This window comes from Canis aureus, chromosome 25 (genome assembly GCF_053574225.1).
Source record: "Canis aureus isolate CA01 chromosome 25, VMU_Caureus_v.1.0, whole genome shotgun sequence".
NCBI lineage: Eukaryota > Metazoa > Chordata > Mammalia > Carnivora > Canidae > Canis > Canis aureus.
In genome coordinates, this window is record NC_135635.1 from 45,744,691 (window position 1) to 45,771,281 (window position 26,591).

The following is a 26,591-nucleotide window of genomic DNA, read 5'->3' on the forward strand; positions in this document are numbered from 1 at the left end:
AGCTCAGCAAATATTATGTTGAGCACCTACATGGCAGGCAGTGTGCTTGACACCAGGGACACAGTGATGACGAGAAGCAGGCTAGTGAGCGCAGCCTTGCTCACCTCACCTTTTTAAGAACAGACCTCCCTAACTGTGGCTCATTCTTGGATCTTAGAGAGTCCCCAGGTTATCATCGCATCCATCCCTGGTAAACCTATTCAGGCTGGTATTCCTGTCCCTACTTAAGAAGCAGTGAATAAATAAACACGTGAACCCATTTTGAATCAATTCCAATACCTTAAATTAAATAACACTCAGAAACAAGGAGGGAAGGGAGTAATGCATATTGTCTAAAGAACCAGACGTTACAACTAGATTTTCTCCATTCTTGATCTCTCAATCTGTTTGTGAGACAAGTCCTATGAGACGTAGGAAACTGAAGGTCAGAGAAAATCCAAGGATGTGTCAAGATGGCAGAGCTAGTTTTTAGTTGTTTGGGGGACATTTTAATGCAGTTTTAGGTGATTCAAAAGCAAGCTCTGTCCATACCCATATTTGAAACAACAAATACCATCTCAGCATGTTGAGATGTTGTTGTGCATCTAGTGGGTCCTCAGCAAGTGTTCACATTCTTCCTTAAAAACGGATCAGAGACAAAAGGAAAGCAAGCCAGTCTCAAGAAACAAGTCTATGCAAACTGATAGAGTCACTCCATTCCCATGTCCTTCCGCTTCCTCTGAGGCCCCTAACCTTCCTTTCCCCCTCATTCGCCCATTCTGTCCTTGGCACCTGTGTTTTGCTTGCATTGGTCTGGACCTTCTGGATTTCCCTCCCTAACCTAAAGTGGCAGGTACTCTCAAGAGAGGAGATAGTCACCTCAGAGGTGACTACACCAAATAGCCTACAAGTTAATGTGTATACATCCACACATGCCCACACACACGCAGATGCACTTGAAATGGGAAGACTTGCAAGATGTGCAGACAAAACTTAGATTGCCAAATTCCTGGAAGGCAGGAACTGTTTCATATGCATACCTGTGTCCCATGAGAGGCATTCAGTGAAAGTTGAATGTATGCATGCCTGAATGCATCATGAAAATTATGAAACTGGAGAACAAGGAAAAGAAAGTCCAAATATTAATGTGAGAAAACATCATTAAGATCATCAATCTTCCATCAACGCAGAAATCTCTAAACCTTCCTCCTTTTTGCCAGGAGAGATTTCTACGGGCAGCTCTGTTGGGAATCCTTCTTTATATTGAACTGAAATGTGCCCCTATGTAATTTCCACCTATTAGTACTGCTTTTTCCATCTTTTTTTTCTATAAATTGTTATTGAGCACCTGAGTGATGATGCGGAGACATGGTACTATATCACAGGGCTCATGGTGTAGTGCAGAGACCAACGGATTATGAAATAGGGCAAGTGCTATGCTGGGAGAAAGAGGCCACCTTCAGACAAGGTAGTCAGGAAGGTACTGGTTTAACTGAGACCCAGGGATTGAAAAGAAGCCGGAAGGGCATTTCAGGAAGAGGGGAGAGCAAAGGCCCTGAGGCACAGGCAAGCTCAGCTTGTTTTGGGAACTGAGAACAGTGAGCGAGAGGAGGGGTCAGAGGACACAGGTCCTTCAGGATGTGGAAGGGATACGGATTAATGAAGATTGCCCTCAGAATCCACACAGAGCAGGCCTTAGGGGGAGTTCTACCATCAGATGCATGTGTTTGAACCAGCATGCTGACTGCCTAGAGAAGAACATGCACTGATATGGGCTGAGCGGGGAAGCAGGTACTGGACATGCAGGTGACAGCCGTGGAGGATGGGGAGAGGTGGGCAGAGTTGCAACATTGTCTGATGATGAAGAGGAGTCAAGGAAGGTCAGGATCCTCTTTTAGCAAGACTACCTCTTACCCACATTTATATCCCTCCAGGTGCTAACACAGTAGCACCTCTCAGGCACTCTGGAAATCTCACCAGAGTAAGAGCAAACCAAAACTGGCCTCCACAGACAGCATCCCCTGGGGAAACTGAGGAACCCTGTTTTCTTCCTCACAAATTATTCCAGCCCCTTGATTCAAGCTCTAACTTGAGTTTCCTATGAGGAAACTCCCCTCAATTCTCACCCTCCTCAGGTCACCCCCAAGAACTTGCTGGAGAGGGAAGCAGAAATGGAAAGCCAAGGGAGTGGCTACTGATGCCTGGGGAGCAGCCATCTGGAATGGCATTAGGCAGGACCTGATGTGGCCATCTAAACTAGGGAACTCCTGCCTTCAGTGTAATTAGACAAGTTTCTTCCATGCAGGACACAGAGCCTGTCATGCATGTCATGTGCTCCAGGTTAAAGCCCCAAGTAAAGGCTATGAGATTCCACACTTGCAGCCTTTTTAGAGGACTGGGACCTTGTATTTTGGTCTATTTGTCTTGTTTCATTGTGCCAGTTAACATCTCCCAGGACTACTGTTTCACAGAATATAGTTTTGGAAGTCTGCAGAGGTATCACACTGATCCAAGGAGGCAAAGCTGGTCCTGAGAGTTGAGTGCGCGGGGCCCAGGATGCGGGCCCATGTCCTGTAGTGCAAGGACAGCACCACCCAAGGAAGACCCAGCCCATGTGTCCTGGGGGAGCATCTGTGGAGTCCTTATCTCAAGGATGCTATGGGTAGAACATGAGGCTCAGTGTCCAGTTCAGTGGCCTGTTAGTGGCCAACGTTCAGCGTAAATTAACCTAGAAATGTGAATGGCCCTTGGATTGAATGACTTTCTATTTCCTCACCAACCTGGGAAAACTCAACTTTAAAAACCCGAAGAGCAAGCAATATATTTCCTTTTAAGAGTTCTATAGAAACAGAGACATCCTTTTAGGCTAGTGATTTTTGATCTTTTAGAACCAGGCTCCCTTTTTGTAACAAATACTTTGTAATACCTCCTTTATTTTCTTTAAAGAAGATTGGAGGAAATTTAAATCCTTATGTATACAAAATTCTCATCCATACACATATGTCATATTTATATATATAAAGGTTATGCAATATTTATATATTTTACATTATGTATTTATATGTATTTATATATAAATGTACACACTTTATATATTTATAAATATCTATTTATTACAAATAGATATAAATACAATATAAATAAAATGAATATTATATAAATATTACAAATAGATATATAAATATATGTTTTTTTTATTTTATTTTATTATTTTATTTTTTTATGATAGTCACACAGAAAGAGAGAGAGAGAGGCAGAGACATAGGCAGAGGGAGAAGCAGGCTCCATGCACCGGGAGCCCGACATGGGATTTGATCCCAGGTCTCCAGGGCCGCACCTGGGGCCAAAGGCAGGCGCCAAACCGCTGCGCCACCCAGGGATCCCCCTATATGTGTTTTTATATGTGTGCATACATATATATTATATAATTATATATATATATATCCTGAATTTTAACGTAATGGGAAAAGTCTGTATTTAGTAGAAGAATCATTCCATACAAAAAGCAGAGGTTAATGAAAGAGCAGAGATCTGAGACCTTTGACTGAAACCTAAGTTATACCTGAGGGGCCTGATTTGCAGGTGGCACCCTACATGTCTCTAGAAGTCCTACCGGACACGCTGCAGTTCACGGGCAGAACTGCCCCATGAGGAGCAGGACCTGCCGCGTCCTTGGCCCACCCACCCATTACTAAAGGCCAGTTTGCCCTCCTGAATTTCAGCAGCGCCCCTGCAAGTTCCCAAACACCCCCTAGAGGGCAGTGCGCGCCCCATCGTGAGAACCAGCGCCTCCCGCTGAGGTAGGACTCCCTTCAGCCTCTCACTTAAGTCTTGAAATATTTGAAACCTGTTTATCCAAATGATTAAGAAACCAGTATCTCCCCCTAGCAGGGGAACCTCATCACATACGTATGAACGTCTCATTTAGAGGAGCAGGAAGGGAGGCAGCAAGGGAATGACGTGTAACAAGACCCCGGCCGCCCCGCCCTGGCTGCACACTGGGTGGGGTGGCTCCTGCCGGTTTCTTAGCAGCCTGACTGGTGAGGTGGCATTACCCTGATTATTATTTACTTGTGGGTTGTCCATGGGGTACCTGATGCCAAACAGGGCCCGCAGACAGGCACAAATGGGCTTTGTCAAGGAGGGGCCTCCCCACTGGGGCTCTTATACCCAGGGATTTGCATATTGTTACAACATTGTGACAGGTTTCTTTCCTGCCTGGGCTTAAGAGCTTGAAAGTCACTATGAATGATAAAAAATAATTATATGACTTGCATAAAGCCTTTGTGTGGGAAGGGTGGTATTAGCTATTACACTAAATTATTTAATGTGGAAAATTATTCACACTGTGTAAAGAAGCCCAGTGGAAAGTACACTGTGGTTCCCTTCTCCCTCCCTGCCGCTGAGAAACCAGAACACACCGAGTCCCGGAGGGGCAGAGGGATCCCCAGACCTGCAGGGCTCGGGGTCACGGCCGCCCCAGCAGCCCTGAGGCCCGGCCAGCTCCCAGACACTGCCGCAGGGGAGGGGGCGGCGCAGGACAGCCACCAGACAGGCCAGGAGAGGGAGGGCAGCAACACGGCGACCAGCAGGTACTGGACACGTCCTGTGGAACTTAGGTTGTCCTCCCAAAGCCTGCGGGGCTGCACAGTGATTGTTGCTGTTTGACAGGGAAGGAAGCCCAGGCTGTGGGAACTTGCCTGCTCAACTCAAAGCACATCTCTGGAAACGAGCGCAGTAGCTCACTGCATTCACGTTTCATTCACTAGGGCAGGTGCAGGTGCTGCCTCTCACAATTGCACCTGGGCCACACCTGCCCCTTCACTAAGAAGGGCTCAGGTCAGGGAGGGCTTGGAGGGGACCTGTCGGATCTGGGTTGGGAGCGCTTTCCCAGCTGGATTGGAGGAGAGAGCATTCAGGGCAGGCAAACACAGAGGGCTGTCACAGGTCCAGGTCCCAGTCAGCCCCGGGGCCGGGGCCGAGGGGTCGGACGGCTCCTCCTCATTATCTGCTCCCAGTGCTGCCCGTCTTCTCCCTTCCCTTCTCCTTCAAAAAGTGTCCGTGGTGTTTATTTGAACCGCGGTTTGCCCGCATACGCTGCACCGTGTCTGCCCACCCTTGCCCCACCATGGGGACACATCCATTCAGCACCCTGGTCCTGGAGGGGACCTTGGCAGCAGGAAGCTCGGAAGCAGCAGGAGGCAGCTTGGGACCCTGCCACCTACGCAGGTGCACACTGGGCACAGAAGGAACCTGCTGAGGTCCCCAAAAGGAGCTGAGCCGATAACCACGTTTTCATCTGCTCGCAGAGAAGGTGCAAATGTCAGACCTACTCAATTGTGTGTAGTCCTAGGCACCTAGTCAGTGCTCATTATGTGTTGGTGAGAGAAATCGGTGAAAGAGGGCCTTTAAAATGTTCCTGGGCAGGAAAACACTTAATTAAAAAAAAAAAATCTGGAGCAGAAGGTGTCCAGGTCAAAGTGCACATTCCTCCACCAATTTCAGGAGCAGCTATGTCCCCACCAACCACTGGGGCAAGGACCCAGTCCCTAACCCTAGCCCGCAGTCTGCTCCTGCCCCCTTGTGTCCGCTGCCCCCCACCCCCCCAAGCCTGGGGGGTCTGTGCAGCCCGAGCCTCCAGGAGCTTCCGAATAAGCACATCGCAGGGTAGCAGCTGCCAGAGGAGGGCAGGATCCTCACTGCCTCCCCAGGCTGTCGGGGGCCTGGAGCAGCTGCATGCTCTGGTTATAACTTCTCCAGTAGACGCCACTAATCTCCATGATTACTGTTATGTCTAAATGACGTCCTAACATAATACAATTCCTATTATCTCTGCTTGGTGTCAGTTACCATTGTGTTCCACGAGATTCCATGAGACTGACTCTTCCCACTGCCGCTGTGCTGCCAGCTGCATCCAGCACCTCTCCCTGACTCATTTGCTGTCCCCCACGTCTCAGTCCCACCACCTGGAAGCAAGAGAGATCAGTGCTCCCAAGGCACTGGACACAGCCTCCCCCGGCCACACCACCTGCCTCTGCGCAGCTCCCTGCCTCCTGTACCTTCTTTCGAATGCCTGCTCACTCAAGCAGGGGCTCTTGTTCTCTTTCAGGGACCCCCTGCCCTGGGGTGAGGATGAGCCATCTTTGGCCCCTGCCTCCAGTGGGTGGCCTGACCCCTCCCCCAGCTTTGTGTAGACTCCCGGCTTTCCCCCGGAGAAGCAGAGCCACCAGAGACCCTAGGCCTGCCTCGGGGGACCATGTGTCCCGCCTTCCTCTGCTCATGCTCCCTTCCACTCCCTCCTCTTACTCCTTTCTCCTTCTCCCCACTTCCCACCAACTGTGTAGCTTTTCCTCTCTAACTCCTCCTTCCCTGCTTCCCTCTGCTTCTGCCATCTACCTTCCATGAATTTCCCCATCTGTGCCCTTCTCACCTTTTGCTTCTCACGTGATTCCTCAATCCCTTTGCTTCTCTGGCATCACTACCTCCTGCCAGTTGGCTTCTCCCTCCCTCTTGACACTCCTCCTTCCCTGGCCTTTCTCTGTCTCAATTCCAGCACCTCCACTTCTAATCTTGGCTCAGATCTCTCACGTCAACACTGTGCCTGGCAATGTTCTCTGGAGCTCCAGGTCCCTGGAAGTAAATAGCCCCAGACAGACTTAAAGTCCAGGTTGGCTTTCTGAACATCAGGCCAGGAAAGTTTCCTCATCACCCCCTCTGGGTTCCTTCATTTTATCATTGGAGGTAGATTCTGCATTGGGCAGGCAGGAACAGAGAAGAGGAAAAAAATGAGTGATGGCAGCAAAAGAATTCTTACCTCAAAATCCCTAATAAGAATGCACAGCATACTCCCAGGTGTGCAGATTTTCTTGTGATACGTTCTCACCACCAATCTGTTTTAAAGCTTTTGTTGTCTCTGAGATCACGGAGGAGGCCTCTGCCCTGGGCAGGGAAGTTGCTGAGAATCCAGCATTCAAGGGCAAAGGCACGTACCTACAACCTCTCAGCCCTGCTCCCCGGGATTAAAGGTGAGAAACAGGCCCACCTGACAGTCCATTCCTGTCCTCCTGGCCCTCCAGGCAGAAGAAAAGGGTCCTCGGTCTCCCCCAATGGAAATAGTGGTTTCTAAGGACCTGGCAGCTAACTGTCCACACTACCCTACGTCTAATAAAATTTAGCCATGACAACTTGCAAACTGTCATCGATCTCAAAACAGTACCAGCCAGATTTCATGCAAGAGTCTCCAGACAGTCACACTACTCACTAGAGACTTAAGATGGGCAGAAAAGGTCCTAGATGCAGATGAAAGGCAAGCTCAGGATTCCAGGACCTTTGACCCTTCCCTCCTTCTATACACCTGGGCTTTGCCTGCCTTTCTACTCAGTCCCACCCCCAAAATGAAACTTGTGAATCCCGTTCAACTAGGAGAGAGGTAGATCAACTTGAGTTAACCCTGACAGTCATCCAGACTTATCTAGAGCTTACTTCAGGCCAGGCACAGGTCCAAGTGTTTTACGTGTATTGTCTCATGTAATCCCCACTGTAGACCTATAGCTTTCCCATTTTACAGGTAGAGAAACTGAGGCACAAAAAGGTGAAGTTATTTGCTCAAGAGTACACAGTTTATGAGTGCCAGAAGTAGAATTTGAACTGACACCCTACCTGCCAAGACCATACCCTTAATACTGCCTCTTTTAATTTGAAATAACTTCAATAAAAATAAAAAAATAAAAAGAAATAGTTTCAATGATGGAGGTGAATCAGGGCACAGAGAACCCAAGAGAGGAAAATCCACAATTCTTGTGCATTCAAAATGCATAACATGGTGTTCCTTTCTAATAATGATTTGCTAAAGCTAGTATCAGTTTTGCCTACATGTTCTCAACCCACCTCAGCCACTGAGCGGAGGGTCAGCAGCTCTCAGGAGAATGGATCATGCTGAGGGTCTAAGCAACTGCAGATCATAGGGGTGGCCACTCCTCGGCCTCAGTGGATACACACAAGAGCATCCCCTGGAAGGCTAGAGGAGAGGCCCATCTTCTGAACTCACCCACGGAGGTTGGGAATTTGAAAGCAGAAAACCCCCTGAATCTGCAGGATTTAAGGACATCAAGGGAAAGCCATCTAGTCCCGAAACACCATACCTTCTGGATTATCAGCCCTGCTTGACTCTGGGGAGTTGGACATTAAGAGGTTTGGTTCACCATTTCAGGGAGAGCAAGGAAAACCCTTTCCCTAACCTTGACTTCTACCCTACCATTTGGGACCTCATCACCAGGGAAAGGAGTGACAGGTTTAACCTGGCTCTAGGTCAACCTGATTTCATAAGAGAAAAAGCTTATGATTTTTTTCCCACCCTCCTTCTTCCATTACACCCCCAATATCTGTATTACCTGTGGTTTCCAGCAAATGAGGAGGTAGGCAAAACAGGGTTTTGTTTTGTTTTGTTTTGGGTTTTATGTGTGTGTGTGTGTGTGTGTGTGTGAGAGAGAGAGAGAGAGAGAGAGAACACTAAGCTCTCACACTCCAGAGTGTGCAGGGGAAAAAAAATATCCCTCCAGGGCCTGCCCACTTAGAGATTTGGCCAGGTGTCTAAATGGAGATCACCTTGTTTCTGGGGATGGGTGTGGATTGGGTGGGCAGAAGGACCATTGAGAGTGAGAAGAGGAGGTGGATGAAGGAAACAGACCTGAAAGCTGGATCCAAAATCATTTTCATGGTCCAGTTTGAAGAACTGATGGGCTTGTGGGACAAAGGCATGGGGAAGGTGGGTGGATGGGTGGGGGTGAAAAGCTGCCTCTTAAAGGGATCCTGTCACCTACCCTCCTAGGCAGGCTCCCTCACCCCTGCATTCTAGCTATGTGTAAGTCTCCTGGAGCAGAGTCCAATAAGGCAACTGGTTGGTCTCCGCAGCCTGTGGAGGCCCTGGCACTGGGCCTACCAAGTGGCTCACCCCGGGACGGAGGAGTGGATCAAAAGCCCCAGCAGCACAGTCTCGTGAGGGCAAAGGCAAGGCATGAGGCATTCATCTTGAGACAGCCCCACCTGTGGAAGCCTGTCATGGAAGATTGGGAGGGGGCCACAGTCAAGAAGGAGTGGATTGGCCTGTGTTTTCCATCCATCTGCACGTACACAAATGAGTTTCAGGGAAAGGGTGATGAGCAATGCCCAACCGGGAGGTTGGCAGGGTCCCTTTAAGTGTCAGCCTTCGCTGGGTGCTCGGCAGCTGACTAACCTGTGTATTTATCCTGGCCTTTGCCCTACTCTCTGCCTTCCTTCCCTTTTCTCCTCTCCCAGAGGCGTTGCAGACCAGGCCGGCTCATCCGTTTTGTTGCAGGTCTCCCATGAAGGAGAAGACCAACTCAACTTCCTGTCCTGAGCGCTGAGCCTTCCCCCTCCCTATCTCTCCTCTTGCCCCCACACCCAAATAATGTTTTGTTATGGCATTTTCTAGGCTAGATGCTGAACATTCCTGGTCTGGCTCCTGTTTCTCTCCTTTCTCTTCCTTGACCCTGTCTCCCCTTCCCTTCTGAAATAGCTCTCCCCACAAAGATGGTATTTCCATCGAGAGAAACTCCCCCAGTGTTTTCCAAACTCTAATTTTAAGACACATGCATATTTATAGTTCATTTGGGGTCTTCACTCTTTACCTCTCCTCCTTAAAAATCAGTCTTCTCCAGTTGCCCTGTGAATAATATCTAAGAACTGGGGAGGGAATTGGTTATTTCCTGCTTATAACATGTGACTTAAATGGGAAAGAACAGCCTCTCTCTGCCTCAAAGGCTCTAGTATATTCAGAAATGATTCTGGGAAGCCAACAAGAAAGCCATGATTTCCAGCTGACCTTCACCTGACCCACGCCCTGGCCAACCTCTGCTTCCCCAGTCTGGCTGTCCAAAGTCTCCGCCATGGCGTTTCTGTTTTCTTTTGGCAGAAATGCCTGGGAACCAAGAGGCCCCTTTCCCTGTGACCTGACCTCCCACTCTAAGAATAACAGCCCTAGGACAGCATGTCTTGTGATCCCTTTGGAAAGAGGGCATGGCTGGGAAGTGGGGAAGTTCAGGGAGCTGGATAGAGCCAGGAGGAAATGGAAGAACACAGACTCTTGGCTCTTGTGAGTAAAAAATTAAAAGGGAGAGTTTGCAGCCCTCAAGAGAACTGGGGAAAGAAGTCTGGGAAACTCTCCTAGGACCCTGAATGCTTTCATACCCACTCCCCAACTTCTAGAATCCCATCTCCTGGAAGCCCCAACTAGTGGCCCAGAGAACAGGAAAATGCTGATCCTGCCAAACAAATGTGGTCCAACCCTGTCTTGTCTCCTTTACTGAACACTCCCTGGAAAAGTGAAGATGCAAATGTCCTTTTAAAAAGAAGACAAGTATCTTTAGCACTAGGTCCTTTCCTTTCCACTCCTGGGGAGTATGACTATCCAGTCCCTGGAGTTGCCTGACCTGTGAGCCTCTACCCCATGTGGCCACAGAGTAGAGGCTCTAGACTCCCACCTCTCAAAGAGACAAGAGACCTGTCCACTCTGTGAAGAGTCCACCCTCACAGGACTCCTGGAAACCTCTAGCCTATCCCTTGGTTGACTAGTTGTCCAAGACCTCAAAGAAGTCTTTCAATAACATCTCTTCCCTTCTCCTAATACAATGGAACACAAATGAAATCCAGGTGTACAGGGTACAGCAGTGAAATTGGGACACTGCCTTACCACTTGGGGCCATAATCTCTCTTTATGGCACGACTGCCTTCACTCCCTTCCTGCAAAGTCTTTGTCCACATACCCTCTACCCAGACTCCTCCTCTCAATCTAGTTTTCAGGCTTTGATAATTTCCTTCACTTTGGTTGGCATTTGCATTTCAATGGGACTCTACCTCAAACTAATGATGTTAGGAAAGGAACCTAGGGGAGGTGCTTAGGAGACACCCCCACCCCCAAAGCACTAGCTGGGGCCATATCTGACACTACCAAACTATAAGACAGACGTGGACTCTGTCTCCTTTCAGTTAGTACAACTTTTGCCAGGCCAGAGCTGTCCCTGGAAACACCAGGGCGTGTTCAGTTCTGGAGCAGGGGTGATCCTGATTCTAACTGCAGAGCGTCCAGCTTATTGCAGGTATTGTTTTAATGACGCAGTCCTCTTGTTATTGGCAAGCTTTACGTCAGTCACCGCTGAGCCCAGATGACCCAGCCACCCTACTGAACCACGCTGCTGTGGTTTTCAGGGACTTTGGAACTCCCAGATCATTCATAGGACCACGGCCCACTCACCTCGAGGGAGTCACACACCTGTGTCCCTCCCTGCCTCCAGGCAGCGGGCCCCTCTGATGCAGGAGAACCGGGGACATAGGAGATGCTGAGCGAGGACTGAGAAGGGAGTCCAGCCATGTCCCTGCGCTACTGCCACTCGCACTGCCTACTCCCATGCCCAGCCCTGCCCCCAGAGGGAAGCAGAAAGAGCCTTTGTGCAGGAGGGTGGTGAGGTGGGATGGATCTGGAGGAAGGGGGCTGTGTGACCATGGAGGGTGGGGCAGGAGGGTTGGGCCAGCCGCCTCCCAGCCCCGCGCCCCCGCTTCCCTCCTGGGCTCCTGGCCGCAGTAAGGGTGCTCCCAACTCCAGCAGCAACACTGAGGTGCCCGGACGGTGATTCTGATGGTGATGTTGCTCTGTTCTTGTCTGTCTAATATTCCTTTTTAATCCCCATCCTGCCTGCCCCTCCCTTATGTAGGGTTACTTTAGTGATCCCTGGAATGTTTTTGACTTCCTCATCGTAATTGGCAGCATAATTGACGTCATTCTCAGTGAAACTAATGTGAGTATGACTCTGCCCTCCCCAGGAAGCCTCCTCCTCCTCCTCTGCCTCCTCTCTTTCCCCTCACTCTCACTCTCGCTCTCTCTCTCTCTCTACCTCCTTTTGTTTGGTTGGTTTTTTAATTTCCTGTTTTTACCCCCCTCCAGTCATGCTTTTTATTGAACCTGCCGTCGTCTGTGGGGGAAAAAAAGTGGGAGCTTCTCCTCCTTTTTTTCTGCATGGCCGGCTCTGCCCTGCCGCGCTGGGCCCAGGGGCCCAGAGCTGAGCGGGGGGGCGGCCGCGTGGGGCTGCCCGGCCCCCTCCCCGGCGCCCGGCCCAGCGGAACCTCGGTACTAACCCAGCTTTTGTCAGGCCTTTCCGCCCCGTGAGAACCAGGTTGCCCAGGTTTGAGCTGCCAGAACTGTAGAGTGGTAAGAGAGTATTTAATATGCCCACGTAACCTCTTTCTTTTCTCATTTTTTCTCTTCTCTCCTTTCTTTCATGCTTTTTTTTTTTTTCATTTTTCCTCTTCCTTTTTGTTTTGTTTTTCTCCTTTGTTCTTGGTTGTTTTTTTTTTTTTTCTTTCTCTTCTCTCTCTCTCTCTTCCTCGGCTTCTCTGCCCCATGCAGCACTATTTCTGTGATGCATGGAATACATTTGACGCCTTGATTGTTGTGGGTAGCATTGTTGATATAGCAATCACCGAGGTAAACGTAAGTACATGGCGTCTGTCCCTAACTGTCCGTGCCTGCTCTAACACTCATTTGTCTTTGCCCCGGTTCATTTTTTTTTCTTCATTTTATTTTCTCCTCCCCGTCTCCTTATTTTCATTTCATTTGTTCTATTTGTTTAAATTGGTTTAAAGGATTTTTTTCTTGTTGCTTTATTTTGAACTTTTCTGTTCTTTTTTTTTTCTTTTTAACTTTTGGAACGAGTTAGGCCTCCCCTTTCCTTTTACGTCCTGATTGCTGCATCTTCTCTCTCTCCCGTTCCAATGAGCCTGGCATGACTCACACTGTATAGGAGGACGCAGCTATGGGAGCCAGAGAGTGCCAGAATGAGGGGATATTTACAACTTCTGGGCCACAACTGGGGCAGGGACCCAAGCCTCTCCTCACCCCCCACCTCCCCTCCACACTGCTGCGTTTCCCTGTCTCCCCTGCACCTCCACAGCACCAAGGTGCTTTTCCAAGGAAAGGAGCTCTCTCAAGGTGGACCACCAAAGTTAAGGTTTGGACTTTGCCTGCCTTGTGAGCCCCCCTGGGGTAATGTAGCTAGTGTTATGTTGACACTAAAACGTCAGCAGCCAGTGCAGGCAGCCCAGCCCCCCAAGCTCTTTGGGGATCTGGGCCATGTCAGGACTCCTGTTGGGTCCCACTTCCCTGGAGCAGCCAAAGAGCCAGGTGGCTGTGTGGTCCATCAGGAGCTCTTTCCGAGGGCGGGGACCTTGCCTCCCGCTTGCTGTGGAAGCAGACTCGGGATGAGCACCTCACTCCCACATGATGTGGCCCAGAGAACTGACTCTCACACCTGCCTGCTTCTCCCCCACCCCTCAATCCCCTCACAACCCTGTCCCTGGCTCCCTGGCCTCAGACAGAACCCTGGCCCCTGCCCCCGCCCAGGGCCTCCTGCCATCATCTCCCGAGCTGTCTCCTCCTATACAGCTCCCTCCAGTTCCTGCACATGTCTTTTTGTTACCTGGCATGTTGAAACCTTCCTTCTTTATCTATAGGCAAGCCCACTTGAGGTTAGTCTTTAACACGTGTTGTTTAATTTTATTTGTCGTTATTATTTTTCCTTAATTAAGAGACTTGCACAAACCTTTGATGCACTGAACCATTGAATAACAGCACGGAGCAGATGCTATAGAGTTTTGTTCTGAGATGTTTGAACCAATCCTACCAACTGCCACCATCTCCCTACTGCGTCCTTACCCTCCCCCTCCACTCCATATTTTGCTCCCAAGCAGTTGAACTGACATGTTATCTTATCTGCCTGACTCCCCTGACTAGAAGTCTGTCCACTCCCCTTCCAGCAGATGGACGTTGGCAGGAGCCTGTTGCACTTTCCCTACATCCCCCTCTTGCACCCTCCCTGCCCACCCTTTAGCTATAGATTTGATGGCCCCTCTGTCTCCAAAATCCCCCCTGGGCTATCTTTGTCTCATGGTGTGTGTGTGTGTGCGTGTGTGTGTGTGTGTGTGTGTGTACACACTGCTCTTTGACTTCTCCCAGGAAACCATCAGATTATTTTTAAAAGTCCACCTTTCAGCTCATGCTCTGTACCTTCCTGCCCCTCACAGCCACCCTCATCTCACCACTCTGAGCACACTCTGGGCTTTTCTGGCCAGAGGAGCCCTACATTGTATGTCAGGTGCATTTCAGGGCCAGGAGTTACCACCGAATTTCTAAAAGCCTGTGCCTTTGTGCCTGTAGCTGGTGCTGGGCAGTGCTCTCAAAGGAGAGAGTGTGTGAGGAGAGAGATGGGGAAGAGACAGCAGCTCTGCCTTCAGAGAGTCATGTTTTGCAGACAGCAGTGCAGGTCCATACGAATCTGTGCCCAGGGACCGGAAGCCCGGCAGGAAAATGCAGGAAGTTGACAGCAAGCTGCTCCCCTGGATGCAGGGAGGGCCCACTGAAGTCCCAGGTGGTGAAGGGGTACCCTGTTGGTCCTCACTGTCAATAAGACCTGTATCATTCAACCTTTCATTTTCTCCCAAACTACTGGGTTTTTTTAAATGAAAAACAAAGCAAAAAAAAAAAAAAAAAGTCACTAGGGTATAAAATTTCTACAGAAAGAGTGGCTGTGTTGGGGATAGGAGGTGGCCAGGGCAAGAACGGAGCATGAAATTATCATGCAGATCCTTATGTTTGTATAATGGTTTTCTATTTGCAATTCACCTGGCATTTATCTCAGGTAACTCTTAACTGCCCTGTGAGTATGACAGGCAAGAATTATCATCCTCAAATTGCTGACCCTAAAGATGCTGACCGAGAGATTTAAGTGCCCTTCAGGACAACACAGCTGGAACCCAGGCCTCCTGGGATGGCCTGCTCACTTTGCCTGGGGCCAGAGTTCCTGTCTCTTCAGTCCAAGATGCCTTCAGCAAACACATACAGTTCACATAACTCCCGCGCAGGAATTCCCACTAGTCAGGATTTGTTCAGCTCTTATGGTCTGTAATTTATAGTTTAAGTAACCATCCAGGTTCTTTTCCCATTTTCTAAACAAAAAGTTATGACCACCTTAGAGTCCAGGTCCACCCCAGCTCTTCCAAACGTCCCTTCACCTTATGCGGAGATTTTTCTTCACACCTCCAGATTGAAGAATTTGTTAAAAGTCATTACTGTAGGGTTGTCTGGGGATCAAATGGGGACAGTCGGTGTAATGAAGAGCAAGAGGAGGTGTCCAGAGACCCACTGCCCAGTGAATGGCTTCTGAACAAAGAGAATAAATGTAATATCACCCAAGTCCCAAAGGCAGTGCAGGAGAGAAAGAAGGGGCCGGATGTGAGGTCAAAACTTATCTCCATAGAAGTTAACAAAATGTCCAAAGACTTAGTCTCCTCATCTGTCAAAGGAATGTGATGATATTTACTGCAGTGTGTTTTGAGCTGAACAAGAGCATCTATTTTAAAACTCTATGTAACTGTAAAGCACCACTGAGTGGGAGAGACTACAGCACCCAAGCAAATGACATTTTTTCCAAAACCCCTACTGGAATAGCTGGAAGGGCCTCATCTCCAACCAGTTATATCTAAGTATAACTTACTACCCACAGACACTGTGAGGGTCCTTAATTTCCTGGATCTATGATTAGACTCTGGAACATGGTGGACAGGTTCAGCCAGATGAAAGTAAGCGTCTATTGATCACTGTGCCCAATTCAGGCCTCAATGGGTCTGCTCCACAAGCACAGTCCTGGCACAACCCTACACGCAAGGAAGCAGCCAATAGTGTGAATGACAAACTAAGAAGCAATGATACCTACGTATGAGGTGTTATAGTATTAATAGCAATACCTAGGTATTAGGTGTATAGATCCTTCCACCACAGGGTTCTGCCTTCAAGTCACCAGCAGCTTATGAGTCTGGGGTGGTTTCCTGGTGCTACTCTAGACCTTCCCAGAATTTTCTAGTCATACTGTCATCACAAGATATCCATTCCCAAACACATGTTCTATTTGGCAGGAATCCACGCTTTTAGCCTCAGAGGAATCCATGAGGGCTTTTCACCTGTCACTCATCTTTAGCTCTTTTAAAACTACGGAAATCAACTCTCTTTTCCCTCACCAAATCCCATACTTATTCCAACTGCCCTCAAAAACCCCCCACATGTATACTCTTGTCCTCTCAATGCCTTCTTTCTCCTCCTCACCTTCAATACATAGGCCCTAGTGGGCCTCCCTCTCCGGAACGGGTTTCCCACCAATCCCAGGCCATCACTTATTCACTTCACTGTGAAGTTTATAGTCTCACTTTCTGTGTGTGCCAAGCACTATTTCAGGCACCTAGGATACAATAGTGGACAAAACAAAAGCTCCTTTCTCATGAGCTAGCATTCCAGGGCAGGGGGAATAACCAGACGACGAGCAGTGCCATACATATAGAAAATAGGAATATCGAGTGTACTGTATGCTAAATGACAATAGTACTTTGGAAAAAATTATGCCAAGTTAGGGGGATCAGAGGTTCTGGAGACAGAGAAGACAGGCTCAGTGTCAAATTAAGATGGGCTTTCCTGAGGAGGCAACATTGGCACAAAGCGAAGATGTGAAGGCCATAAGGAGCTACCTATGCAGGTATCCGGGAGAGGAGCTTCGGGCCCAGGGGAACAGCCACTGTGGCTGGAGTCTACTGAGCAGGGGAGAAGAAGAGAGAGGGGACTGGCCAGGGGGCCGGAATTTGGCTTTTATGCTGAGTGAGAAGGGAAGCCTCTGGTGCCTTCGAGAAGAGCCATCCCATTGATCTGACATGTTTACAAAGGACCGCCTTGCTGTCTATGAGAGTCAAGGGTGGAAGCCCAAACACCACTCAGAAGGCAAATGCGATAATCCAGGTGGGAAGCGATGGTAGCTGGTGACAAAGCAGGAGCATTAGAAGTGGTAGGAATATGGTTAGATTCTCAATCTGTTTTGAAAATAGAACAGCGTCTCCTGACAGACTGGGCATGGGTATGGGAGAAAGAGGTGTCCAGGATGCCTGGGGGGTTAAAGCCTCGGCAGTGGGAGGTTAGAGTTGGTATCCACCAGGAAGGACAGCAGGTAAAGCATGTTTGAGTGAGGAAGACAGGAGCTCAGTGAAGATGTGTCTCCCGGACCTGCCAGCGGAAATGTCAGCTAGACAGTGGGGCGCACCGTCTAATTTACAACTTACTACCCACAGACACTGTGAGGGTCCTTAATTTCCTGGATATGATTAGACTCTGGAACATGGTGGACAGGTTCAGCCAGATGAAAGTAAGCACCTACTGATCACCGTGCCCAACTCAGACCTCGATGGGCCTACTCCACAGGCACAGTCCCGGCACAACCCTGCATGGGGGCATGCAGTCAGCTGCATACAGATGCTCTTCAAAGCCACAACAGTGCTGAAGAGCACCGAGAGAGGGAAGAAGACCCAGGAGAGACAAGGGCTGAGCTAGGGCTTCCAGCAGGAGGAGGGCAGCAGCCTTGTGCTCACAGCCACTCTGTGGCTGCCTTCCTGTTCGCTCTGGGAGATGCTGATGAACAGATGCAGATGTAACTGGAGGCAGATCATGAGGCCCCACCTTGCATCACTGCCCTGGGCACTGGCTGCGCCCCTCATCATCCCTGAGGAGTTACCTTGTTCCCTGGCTGAGGCTCCCCGTTCTTCGTGTGCCCTGTAAGGACAGAGCGCCACAGCACCTCCGTTCCAGTCTTCCTTTATTTCTCGGGTCTGAAGCGATATTTCCCAGAGGGAAAACCCAAAGAGGCAATCCCTGTGATTGTTAATGGAATGTCAAAAAAATGCTTCCTAACACCCCAAACTGTGATCAGTTTTGGTGCCTGGGACAACAGCCTTTGCCAATGCTCTCCTTGTTTGTTCTGCATTTTAGAGTCCATTCCCAAGCAGAAAGTGCTGAGAGGCCCTGATCCTTGCTTTGTGGATACAGAGAAATAGTCCCAAAGTGTGAATTAAGAAGCCTGGGTTCTGTTGTCTTCAGCTCTGGCAGCAGTGATCCCTGTGATTTAGAGCAAAGAACCCCATTCTCTGGGCCTCAAGGCACAAGGGGGAGGAGGAGCAAGTTGAGATGGTCTCAGCAGGTCCTTGAGATCTAGCATTCCATGATGCTGGCCTGGGCATTTTCTGATCTAGTTTGAGACATTTTCATTTCCCCTCACCACCTTGCAGATTCTAGAGGGGCATTCCTTTCATAAAGCTTCCAAAGCCTGTGGGAATTGGCTCACTTGGCTTTGGCTGGGCTCATGTGAAAATTCTCCAGACAGCAGGCCCTAGAGGGACCTTCAGAGAGAGAAATAGGACAGAGTAAGGGCTTCTGGGAAGGTTCAGAGGGAAAACAATCTGGAGGATTTGTTTAGGTGCCAAAGTGCTGGTCCACAGAAGTGACCAGAGCAGGAAAATCAAGTTCATTAACAATGGCACTAGCTGTGATCTTAGCTGATCAGGACAAGGCAGGGACGAGGAAGAGGAGGAAGAAGAGGGAAACGGTGGCTTCTCTTGGAGAAGCATGTGCCAGGCATTACATTAAAGGCATCATGCACGTGATCAGATTACCGTCTCAGAGCAGTCATTCTCTGCAGGAGGACACTGAGCACACAGGATTAAGAGGTGGCCCAAGATCACATGGCTAATGAGTGGCAAGACTAGGATCTCAAATCCACTTCCACAGAGCCCGCTGGCTAACTCCCTGGGCCTGGCTGCCTGGCCATGGCATCGGGAGGGGCCCCTGCCATCCACAGGTTCTCATTCAGTGCACTGTCAGCATGGTGAGTTGGCGCTGCCAGCGCTGGACCAAGGGAGCCCAGGCTGCCCTGGGAATGCTCAGACAGGCAGTGGTCTGCATACTCCTGACCTATGAGCCTGATTAATGGGGCTCAGGAGAAAAGGGTAAAGTGTACAGCAGCCCCCACTACCCTTGACCACTTGACATTTGCAGCTTGAGAAGAAAATGGGAGGAGAGGGTAGTTACAGGGGGAGGGTGGTAACAAGACTGGGGACTGGGGCTCAGCTGCAGGGAGCGTCCACAGATGTCACCCAGGGGCCTCTATGTGCTTGCCCCAAATCTTCTCCACCCTGGCCCCTGAAGCCAGTGGTACTTTTCCACCACAGACCCATAGGACAAGTAATTGCCCCTTACTGGCTCCCCATAAAAATAATAAAGCAAGTTTCATTCCTTGCTCTGGTTTCAGAGCCTAGAATGGCGGGGAAAGGAGTCATCCTGAGTCACAGAGAATGTGTGACACATGGACCCCTTGGTTGAGTCAGAGAGCTCCACACCCTCTCTCCAGCCTTCAAACCCTAGTGCCTATGGGGAGAAGCAGGCCTGGCCCACCTGGTCTGCCTTTCCCTGCCCCCAACGTAGTAGGGAAGCGTCCAGAAGGGGCACAAGAAGGGTAGGGATGATGCCCCCCCAGAGCCCTGATGAGGGAGCAGGCAGACAGTGGACTTGTCCAAGAACATTAGAGGGGACACAACTTTGCACACCACCTGGCCCAAGCCCATCTCCACATATCCCACACGAGAGCACAAGCCATCTGCTGTGCCACAGGGCCTGGGGATATACCGGTTTTACAGAGGAGGACACAGAAGGGCAGGGACAGAAACAACTTGCTCATTCTCACAGCTTGTTAATAGCAAGGCCAACCCTGAGAACCTGGCCCCTGACTCCCGATCAGGTGCGTTAGTGTAGGGGGCTCAACTGGTGGTTAACCAGACATTATCTACATGACAGTGATCAGTGTGGCCAGAGCTGATTCTAAGGTAGACTAAACCAAGATTGGCGGTCTCAGACTAAGCTGGATGAGGCAGACTTGATCCTTGACACCTCTCTATACTTCGGTTTCCCTTTGCTAGACCCCTTCTTCTGTTGCTCTTGCATCTCCCTTCCTGCCTCTTCCCACTTTCAGTACAACCCCAGCCTCGCAACAAAAGTCATGCAACCAAGGTGTCTGTTTCCAATATACTAATTCATACTAGGGTGGTAGTGACTTAGGAAGCTACCCTTCCAAAAAGTAATGTTACCCTTAAAAAGAAATCAGTGATGCTCAACCTAAAGTTTGGATATTTAGTGTGTCTAATATAAGACTTTCAGGAACATGAAACCTGAGTGAGAAAGATATTCCCTACCCTCCCCATCCAGTTGCTCTACAAAGGCAGTTCTCTACTCTGCTTGGAAACAAAGTTGTCCCTCAGGAGATTTAGCAGTGCATCTGGGTACAAGCAGTCTAGTTGACAATGGAGGAGCCATTTTCAAAGCCCCCATGGCTCTGCAAGGTGAGGCTTGCTGTGTGGGCAGCTGACCACAGAGCATCATGAGGTCAGATGTGATAGGAAGTCAGGCCTGGCCTGGTGTGCACGTTTTCCCAAAGCTGTTGGCTTGAGAAGTATCCTGCAGGCTTGACCCGAGAGGTCATGGGAACCTGTTTTTCAAGGACATCCTGGTCTGGGTTCTTAATTCAGCCTATGTTGGGTCATCTGAGTGTTCTGGCAGTCATGACCCATCAGAGCTCCTCCTGGCCTCTGCCTTCTGCCCTCTTCACTTTCTCTTCTCCTCTATTTTTCTTCCTTTCCCTTCCTATTCTCATCATTTCTGTCCAAAAACAGCCCTCTCCTTTCCCCTAAAATAGAAGAGTAGAAGGAAGCTGTCACAACACACCCCTTGGTTTGGCCAGACAGCCATCTGGGCCTAGCCAGTGTCTCTTACTTTTGTTCCCACAGGCTAGCAAGCTACTGTCAGTGTGGTTGCCAGAAAGCTTCTAACGCAAAGGGACCTAGAACATTTCATGAGCTAGTAGGAATGTGAGAGATCTATACCTCAGGTGGGTTTAGAACTACCCAGGAGTGCCCCAAAAAGCATAGCCTTCACCATTTATTCTTCCTATTTAGTGTGCCTTTTCTGTCTTTCATACTCTTGCTTTCTGTCCCCCTTCCTTGTCTGTCCTTCTGGGCTTGTTTTCTCTCTCTCTTTCATATAGAATTTGTTGATGTTTTAGTACTGCAGACAAACTGATTTCATTCGTTTATTCTTCATGGGTCTCTGGTTTGTTATTTGAGTGAAGGATACTGGCTTTCCTTCCCAAGGAAGATAAAACTACCTTGGCAGTTTAATCAGTCTTGTTTAGCATGAATTATTGGCAGGTAATAGCACCTGGGGAACCATCAGGCTGCAGGTGAATAACACAGTGACTTCTGGGGCTTAGGCTGCTTGCAATAATAACACAGTGGTCACAGCTGTCCCCCTTCTGCAGTCTAGCACACAGAGGCAGGAGCAGCAAGAGTGAGCCAGGAATCAGCAAACGCCAGCTGGGTACCTCTCCAACAGTCCCCTTGGGGCCAAAGACCCCCTTACAGGAAGTTCCAAATAGGCATTTCTATCAACTGTGTGTCCGTAACCACAAAGATTCAAGAAGGGCCCTTCTCCTTCTGGCCAGAAGTTTATTCTAGTAAGCAGTGTGAGCCAGGAGGTTTCCAACATGGTGGACAGAGGGGAAGGGGGGCTGCTCTTTCCACTTTCCACCGCCTCATCTTTGGACTTTCTTTCATTTCTCCCTGCCCTTTTCTGTTCAGTGTTTTTGCCTCCCTTGTCATCCCCTCCTTTTTCCCTTCTCCTTGGCACCCCTCCTCCACAGATCTATCTCCAAAGACCAAAGACCTCCTCCACAAACCAAAATGGAAATTCTAAGAATGGCTTTCAACGAACCATATTTCTTTCATTTGCCCTTAAATCTGAAAGCCATTGACATCTCCCCCTCAGCTTCTATGTATCCCAGGTGATTTGTGCTTACTTAAGCCTTGCATCTCCCTAGCAAAGAAGCTCTTCATGCAAGTTCAGAGGATTTACAGTTTAAAATGTATTTTACTTTGGCGTCCTTAAAATTCCCTTCCCTGCTGCCATCTCTGGTGGCTCTAATATTCAGCATCTCCCATCTCCTCCACATCTGTGGGGCCACAGTTTAGTTCCTGGTTAGAAGAGGAGATAAAAGGATAATGAAGACCTAACCTCCCCATCTTAACCTACACTTGTTGGCTCCTGACCATGACAGTGGTGTTAAATGTCTATAGAAGCCTCTGACTCCTGCCTCTCTCTGTGTGTACCAGCCTGATAATTGTCCTCCCAACTTAGATTAACTGGAGTCTCACCAGCAAAACCCCTCAGGCTTCCACCATCCCACACGACACTCTTGCAACTCAACCAGCCATCCTGTCTTGCAGATCAATGGAGATGATATTAGAGACTGTGAGTACAGAGAAGCAGAGAGCCTTGGGGAGCAGGGAGGGATGCCAGCTGGACCCGGACCCTCAGGTCGTCTAAAATGGAGTTTATATTAGATTTACTCCCTAAATTCTGGACAAGAGTACTTCAAAAAAGAAAAAAAAAAGCAACAATTCTGTAGCTTGGTAGCTAGATTTACATGCTCCTGTGACATTGCTTTTGACTTTGTTTCAGAGGAATGTAGAGTTTCAGTGACTCTGATATTATAGCCATTGTTTCAATGGCACCAGTGGATTGTGCAGCTCTCTTCTGTAGGGTTTGCTCACAACCTGGCCAAAAGCCAGCCTTCCCTAGGGGAATCAGAAGGTAATCTTTATCTTTCAAAGTCAGCATGTCCAGGAGGGTGCAGCAGTAGCTTATGATCTCTTCAGAATGTTCCGTAATAGCCTGATCTCGAGAGAACATCCTGGAAGACAGCTTGATTGGGTATTACAGCCTAGATATCTACTACCTAGCCTTTAATCCCTAGTAATCCTTGCCTCCTGGCTGTGTTTAGAAAAGAAGAAGAGGAGGAGGAGGAGAAGGAGGAGGAGGAGGAGGAGGAGGAGGAGGAGGAGGAGGAGGAGGGAGGAGGAGGAGGAGGGGAGGAGGAGGAGGAGAAGAAGAAGAGAAGAGGAAGAAGAAGAAGAAGAAGAAGAAGAAGAAGAAGAAGAAGAAGAAGAAGAGACGAGAAAACGTCTCTTTTTTTAAATGATTAAGAGCTATTTTTCAACAACCTTTTAGTTCTCCAGAGAGACTGTAATGTTAACAACTGGAAAGATCCCCTCCATCTAGGAGAACCCTCTCTTCGCCAGCTTCTGGTACTCCCTGAATTTCATCCTTCAGGGCCCTATGCATGGTCTAAAGATTCCAGAAACTAAGACTTCATCCACTCAGATGATAACTTCTCATTTGATCCTGAGCTTAATTGAGAAAGACAACTTTCCAAGAATATCTCCTATTTGCTGCCCAGTGCCACTCACATTGTCGTTGTCAGTTATACCAAACCTAGGTAATCTATATAAGTACTGAAGGAACAGGCTTTCCTGTCTATTGCCCTTAGCCTGTTAGCTGGAACCACTAGCCAGGACTTTCTGAAAATGTTCTACCCCTGCCTCACCTATGGAATAACCGCCTTACTTCATTTATACTAATTGCATGAACAAAGTAAGTTAATTGCCCAATGTCTTTAAACCCCTTAAAAATTACCAGATCATTAGAAAACAAAGATGAAATCATTGGCTGCTCAGTGCCTACCATTACTGGAAAGGATGCCATATGAAATTCTGCCAGAATGTTCAGAGTAGGTGAGCAGCTCTGTTCTCTCCCTCTAGAAGGGCAGTACAAGTAGGGTCTCCAGGCTCATGGAAGAGGAGTCTTCAGGGAGGCTCTCTACCCTTTCTTCCCCCAGGAAGACCACAGATAGGGAAACTATAAACTAAGGGGAACTGGGAACAAATCTGGGAAAGGGTCAGAGATGGAAGGCGTAAGTACTCCAGGCTACCAACCAATTCTGAGTTTAGCTCAAAAAGCAGAACTAATGCTAGATGATCTCTCCAGACAGTGTACCAGGGAACCACAGAGAGTGGCAAACAGCATAAACATGACTCTGGGATAAAGGTGCAGATGCCCAAACCCAGCAGGTCCAAGCTCCCCTTCTACCTCATCAAGGGATTCCACTTACAGCAGGGCAGGGTACCAAAGACTAAATGACTACTCAAGATCATTGAGAAAATGTCTGTAGAAGTTTGGCAGTATGTCAGTAGACTGTGGGTTCTCCAAAGGTGAGAGCTGTATGTTAGGCTTCTTCCTATTATCTCCACTTCAAAATCACCCAGTGATTGCTTTCTGATTTTATTATGGTTAGTTGTTTTTGAGACCATGGATCTTATGAACATAGTTCTTCAAATATGAACAGGCTATATGAGACATTGACAAACACAGCTCCAGCACACCAAAGGTGCCCTCTGAAAAGCATAACTTAAGGCCCAAGAAAAAAATTAATCTATGACTCTCTGGATTCTCCCAGTGTGAGACTCCTAAGAGTGCTGTTGTTACCTGGGCTGGGAACCCAACATAGGAGTCCCAGAGAGCCCCATCCTTCTTCTTCCTACTGCCCTCATTGCTCTTCCTGATTTCTTGACTCCTACTATAGAGATGTATCCTAAGGATTGTTAATACATATTATTAAAATAATAAGATACAATCAAAGTGAGTAGAACACACCTGAAGCTAAGTCTCAAAGTAATAGTAGACAAGATCCTCAATGAGAGCTGTGACAGGCTAAAAAGCAACAAGAAAACACAGTTAAGACATCTAAAAATCCCACATGAATTCTCAACGTTTAAGAAGTAAAATGGTTAAAATTTTTCATGGCTGGGACTCATTCATTTTGGCCAGATGACCCAGGTGGGTTCTCTAAATTGTCTCCGTTCTGGTCCTGTTCAGGATGGGACTGACCCAGAGGATGCTCAGGCATTTGCCCAGGGTTCTTAGGACTGATGGGCAGTTCTGGCAGTTTTCAGGATGGATCCAAGAGAAGAACAATGGCCCCCACCTGCTGGGAACTCTATCTGATGCTCTGGCGTCACATGTAGCATAGGTTTACCTCCATCTGGCCCTCATACTCCCTCCCTCACTGAAGCTCTAGAAACACAGAACTCCTTAGCCATTAACACAGGAGGACAGGCACTAAAGCAGCTAGAGATGTCTTCTGTGCATGTGTGTATGTTGTGTGCACCTGTGTGTGTGTGTGTGTATGTGTGTGTGTTTCTATGTTCTATCTTGCCTGCTAGCCAAATTCTAGTGATCCCACCACCTCCAGGCCTGTGGACTGACCTGGCAGCTGGTATTCCTCCTAAAGCAGAAACCAAGATCTAGAATGTGCTCTGTAAAGGACTAGAGAGCTGTCCCTTCCCTTCTCTTCCCTTGCCTCACCCTTTATCTCCCATCATTCCCGAAAAAAGACATCTTACCAATTTGCTGTAGGAAAAAAAAGGAATTTGCTGAGAAATCTGTTACCAAAGAAGTATTTTCAGTCTGAAAGTAAATGTCTAGCTGTGCACATTTCCATCCTTCAAAATTCCATTATAGTTTTCCTTGGTCTGTACCTTAAAAGCAGAAACACAAGAGCAACCATCTGAAAGTGGAGGGTAAAAGCAAAGTCATGACCTTCTCGAAAGAGTTAACAGCTCAGATGATCAGGACCAGTCAGAGGCTGATCTCTGAGTGCTGGGGCCCAGAAAGGAGGAGCATCTTCCTGGATATAGGCTCAGGGAACTGGAGGTTGCCATGGGATACTCACCGGTGGCTAGTTTCTTTAGCTCTTGCCCCAAAATGAACTCAGCAGTCAGATCCGTGAGAATAGCTATTTGAAGTGTTAATAGTAATACCTTAAATTGTGTGCAAAGCCTTGATACGCTATATATATATTCACCATTTCACATCAATGGCCAAGGCTCTCCACACCTATAGAGTCGTAGCTAAGCAGGGCCATCTCCCACCTGAATCTAAGCTTGAGGATGAGTCCCTGCTACAGAGGGGCTTGAGAACCACCTCTTTAGATCCTCCTCAATGACAACTAAAACTGAGTTTTCCCCTAAATTTGAAGGGCCATTGCCTTTGGCCTCCTTTGCTCAAATATGTCTGGGCAGGGACATGCACCAAGCATAAGCAAAGTCTTTCTCCTCCAGCTGGCAATGCCCAGGATAAGCTAATGTGCAGAAAGTACAAGCCCTCAAAGGTTATCTCAGGACACGGAACTCATTTTAGAAAACAAAACGAAACAAAACTTCCCTCCGAAAAATTCAGAAGACCTCATTTGTAACGAGTGTGTGAATTATTTCGTTGTGGCCAGAGAGGGTCCTGAGTAGGGAAGGCCTTTGGGTCCTCACTAGATGTGAGACACACCTATGCAGAGCCCACACTCACAGTGATGTCCCAGAACCTGCCAGGCCTATGCTTTGTATTTCTTTCACTTGTTTCCTTTTGCCCTCTCCTGCCACGGTGTTGCTCCTGTGTTAGCCAAGACCTAGAGTACCAGGCATCTTCGTTGGAGACTCATTACAGCTTATTTCTATCTGCCTTTCTTTAAAGCCAGCTGAACATACCCAATGCTCTCCCTTTATGGTAAGACCGACCCTCCAGACGACGCTCTTAGCTTCTTGTGACCCTCTTCTAACACCCCCACCCTCACCCACCCTAGTCCCCTGTGTCTCTGGGAGGCCAGCCTTGCTCCCGTTGCATGTAGCCACTGTGTCTGTCCTGTGCCTCGCCTGCTCCGTCGCGTGTGAGCTGTGACGTGCTGTTGTGTAATGGTGTTCTTTACCCTCCCCAAGCTTTCCTCTGGGTGATAATTCACTGTGATCTT

At 48.5% G+C, this 26,591-nt stretch overlaps 1 protein-coding gene across 40 annotated transcripts in view; it reads left to right on the forward strand.

Annotated features, from left to right (window-relative positions):
- CACNA1C (calcium voltage-gated channel subunit alpha1 C) overlaps positions 1–26,591 on the forward strand; it is a 746,135-nt gene that overhangs the window by 664,454 nt on the left and 55,090 nt on the right. For 11 of the 40 annotated variants that reach the window (XM_077871660.1, XM_077871662.1, XM_077871653.1 and 8 more), the window contains 2 exons: positions 12,398–12,481; positions 26,318–26,350. In XM_077871660.1, the coding sequence (XP_077727786.1) occupies positions 12,398–12,481; positions 26,318–26,350 (117 nt within the window). Of the gene's footprint in view, positions 1–11,705; positions 11,790–12,397; positions 12,482–26,317; positions 26,351–26,591 lie in introns of all 40 variants that reach the window. The other 29 variants (XM_077871648.1, XM_077871647.1, XM_077871646.1 and 26 more) reach the window with 8 other exon arrangements.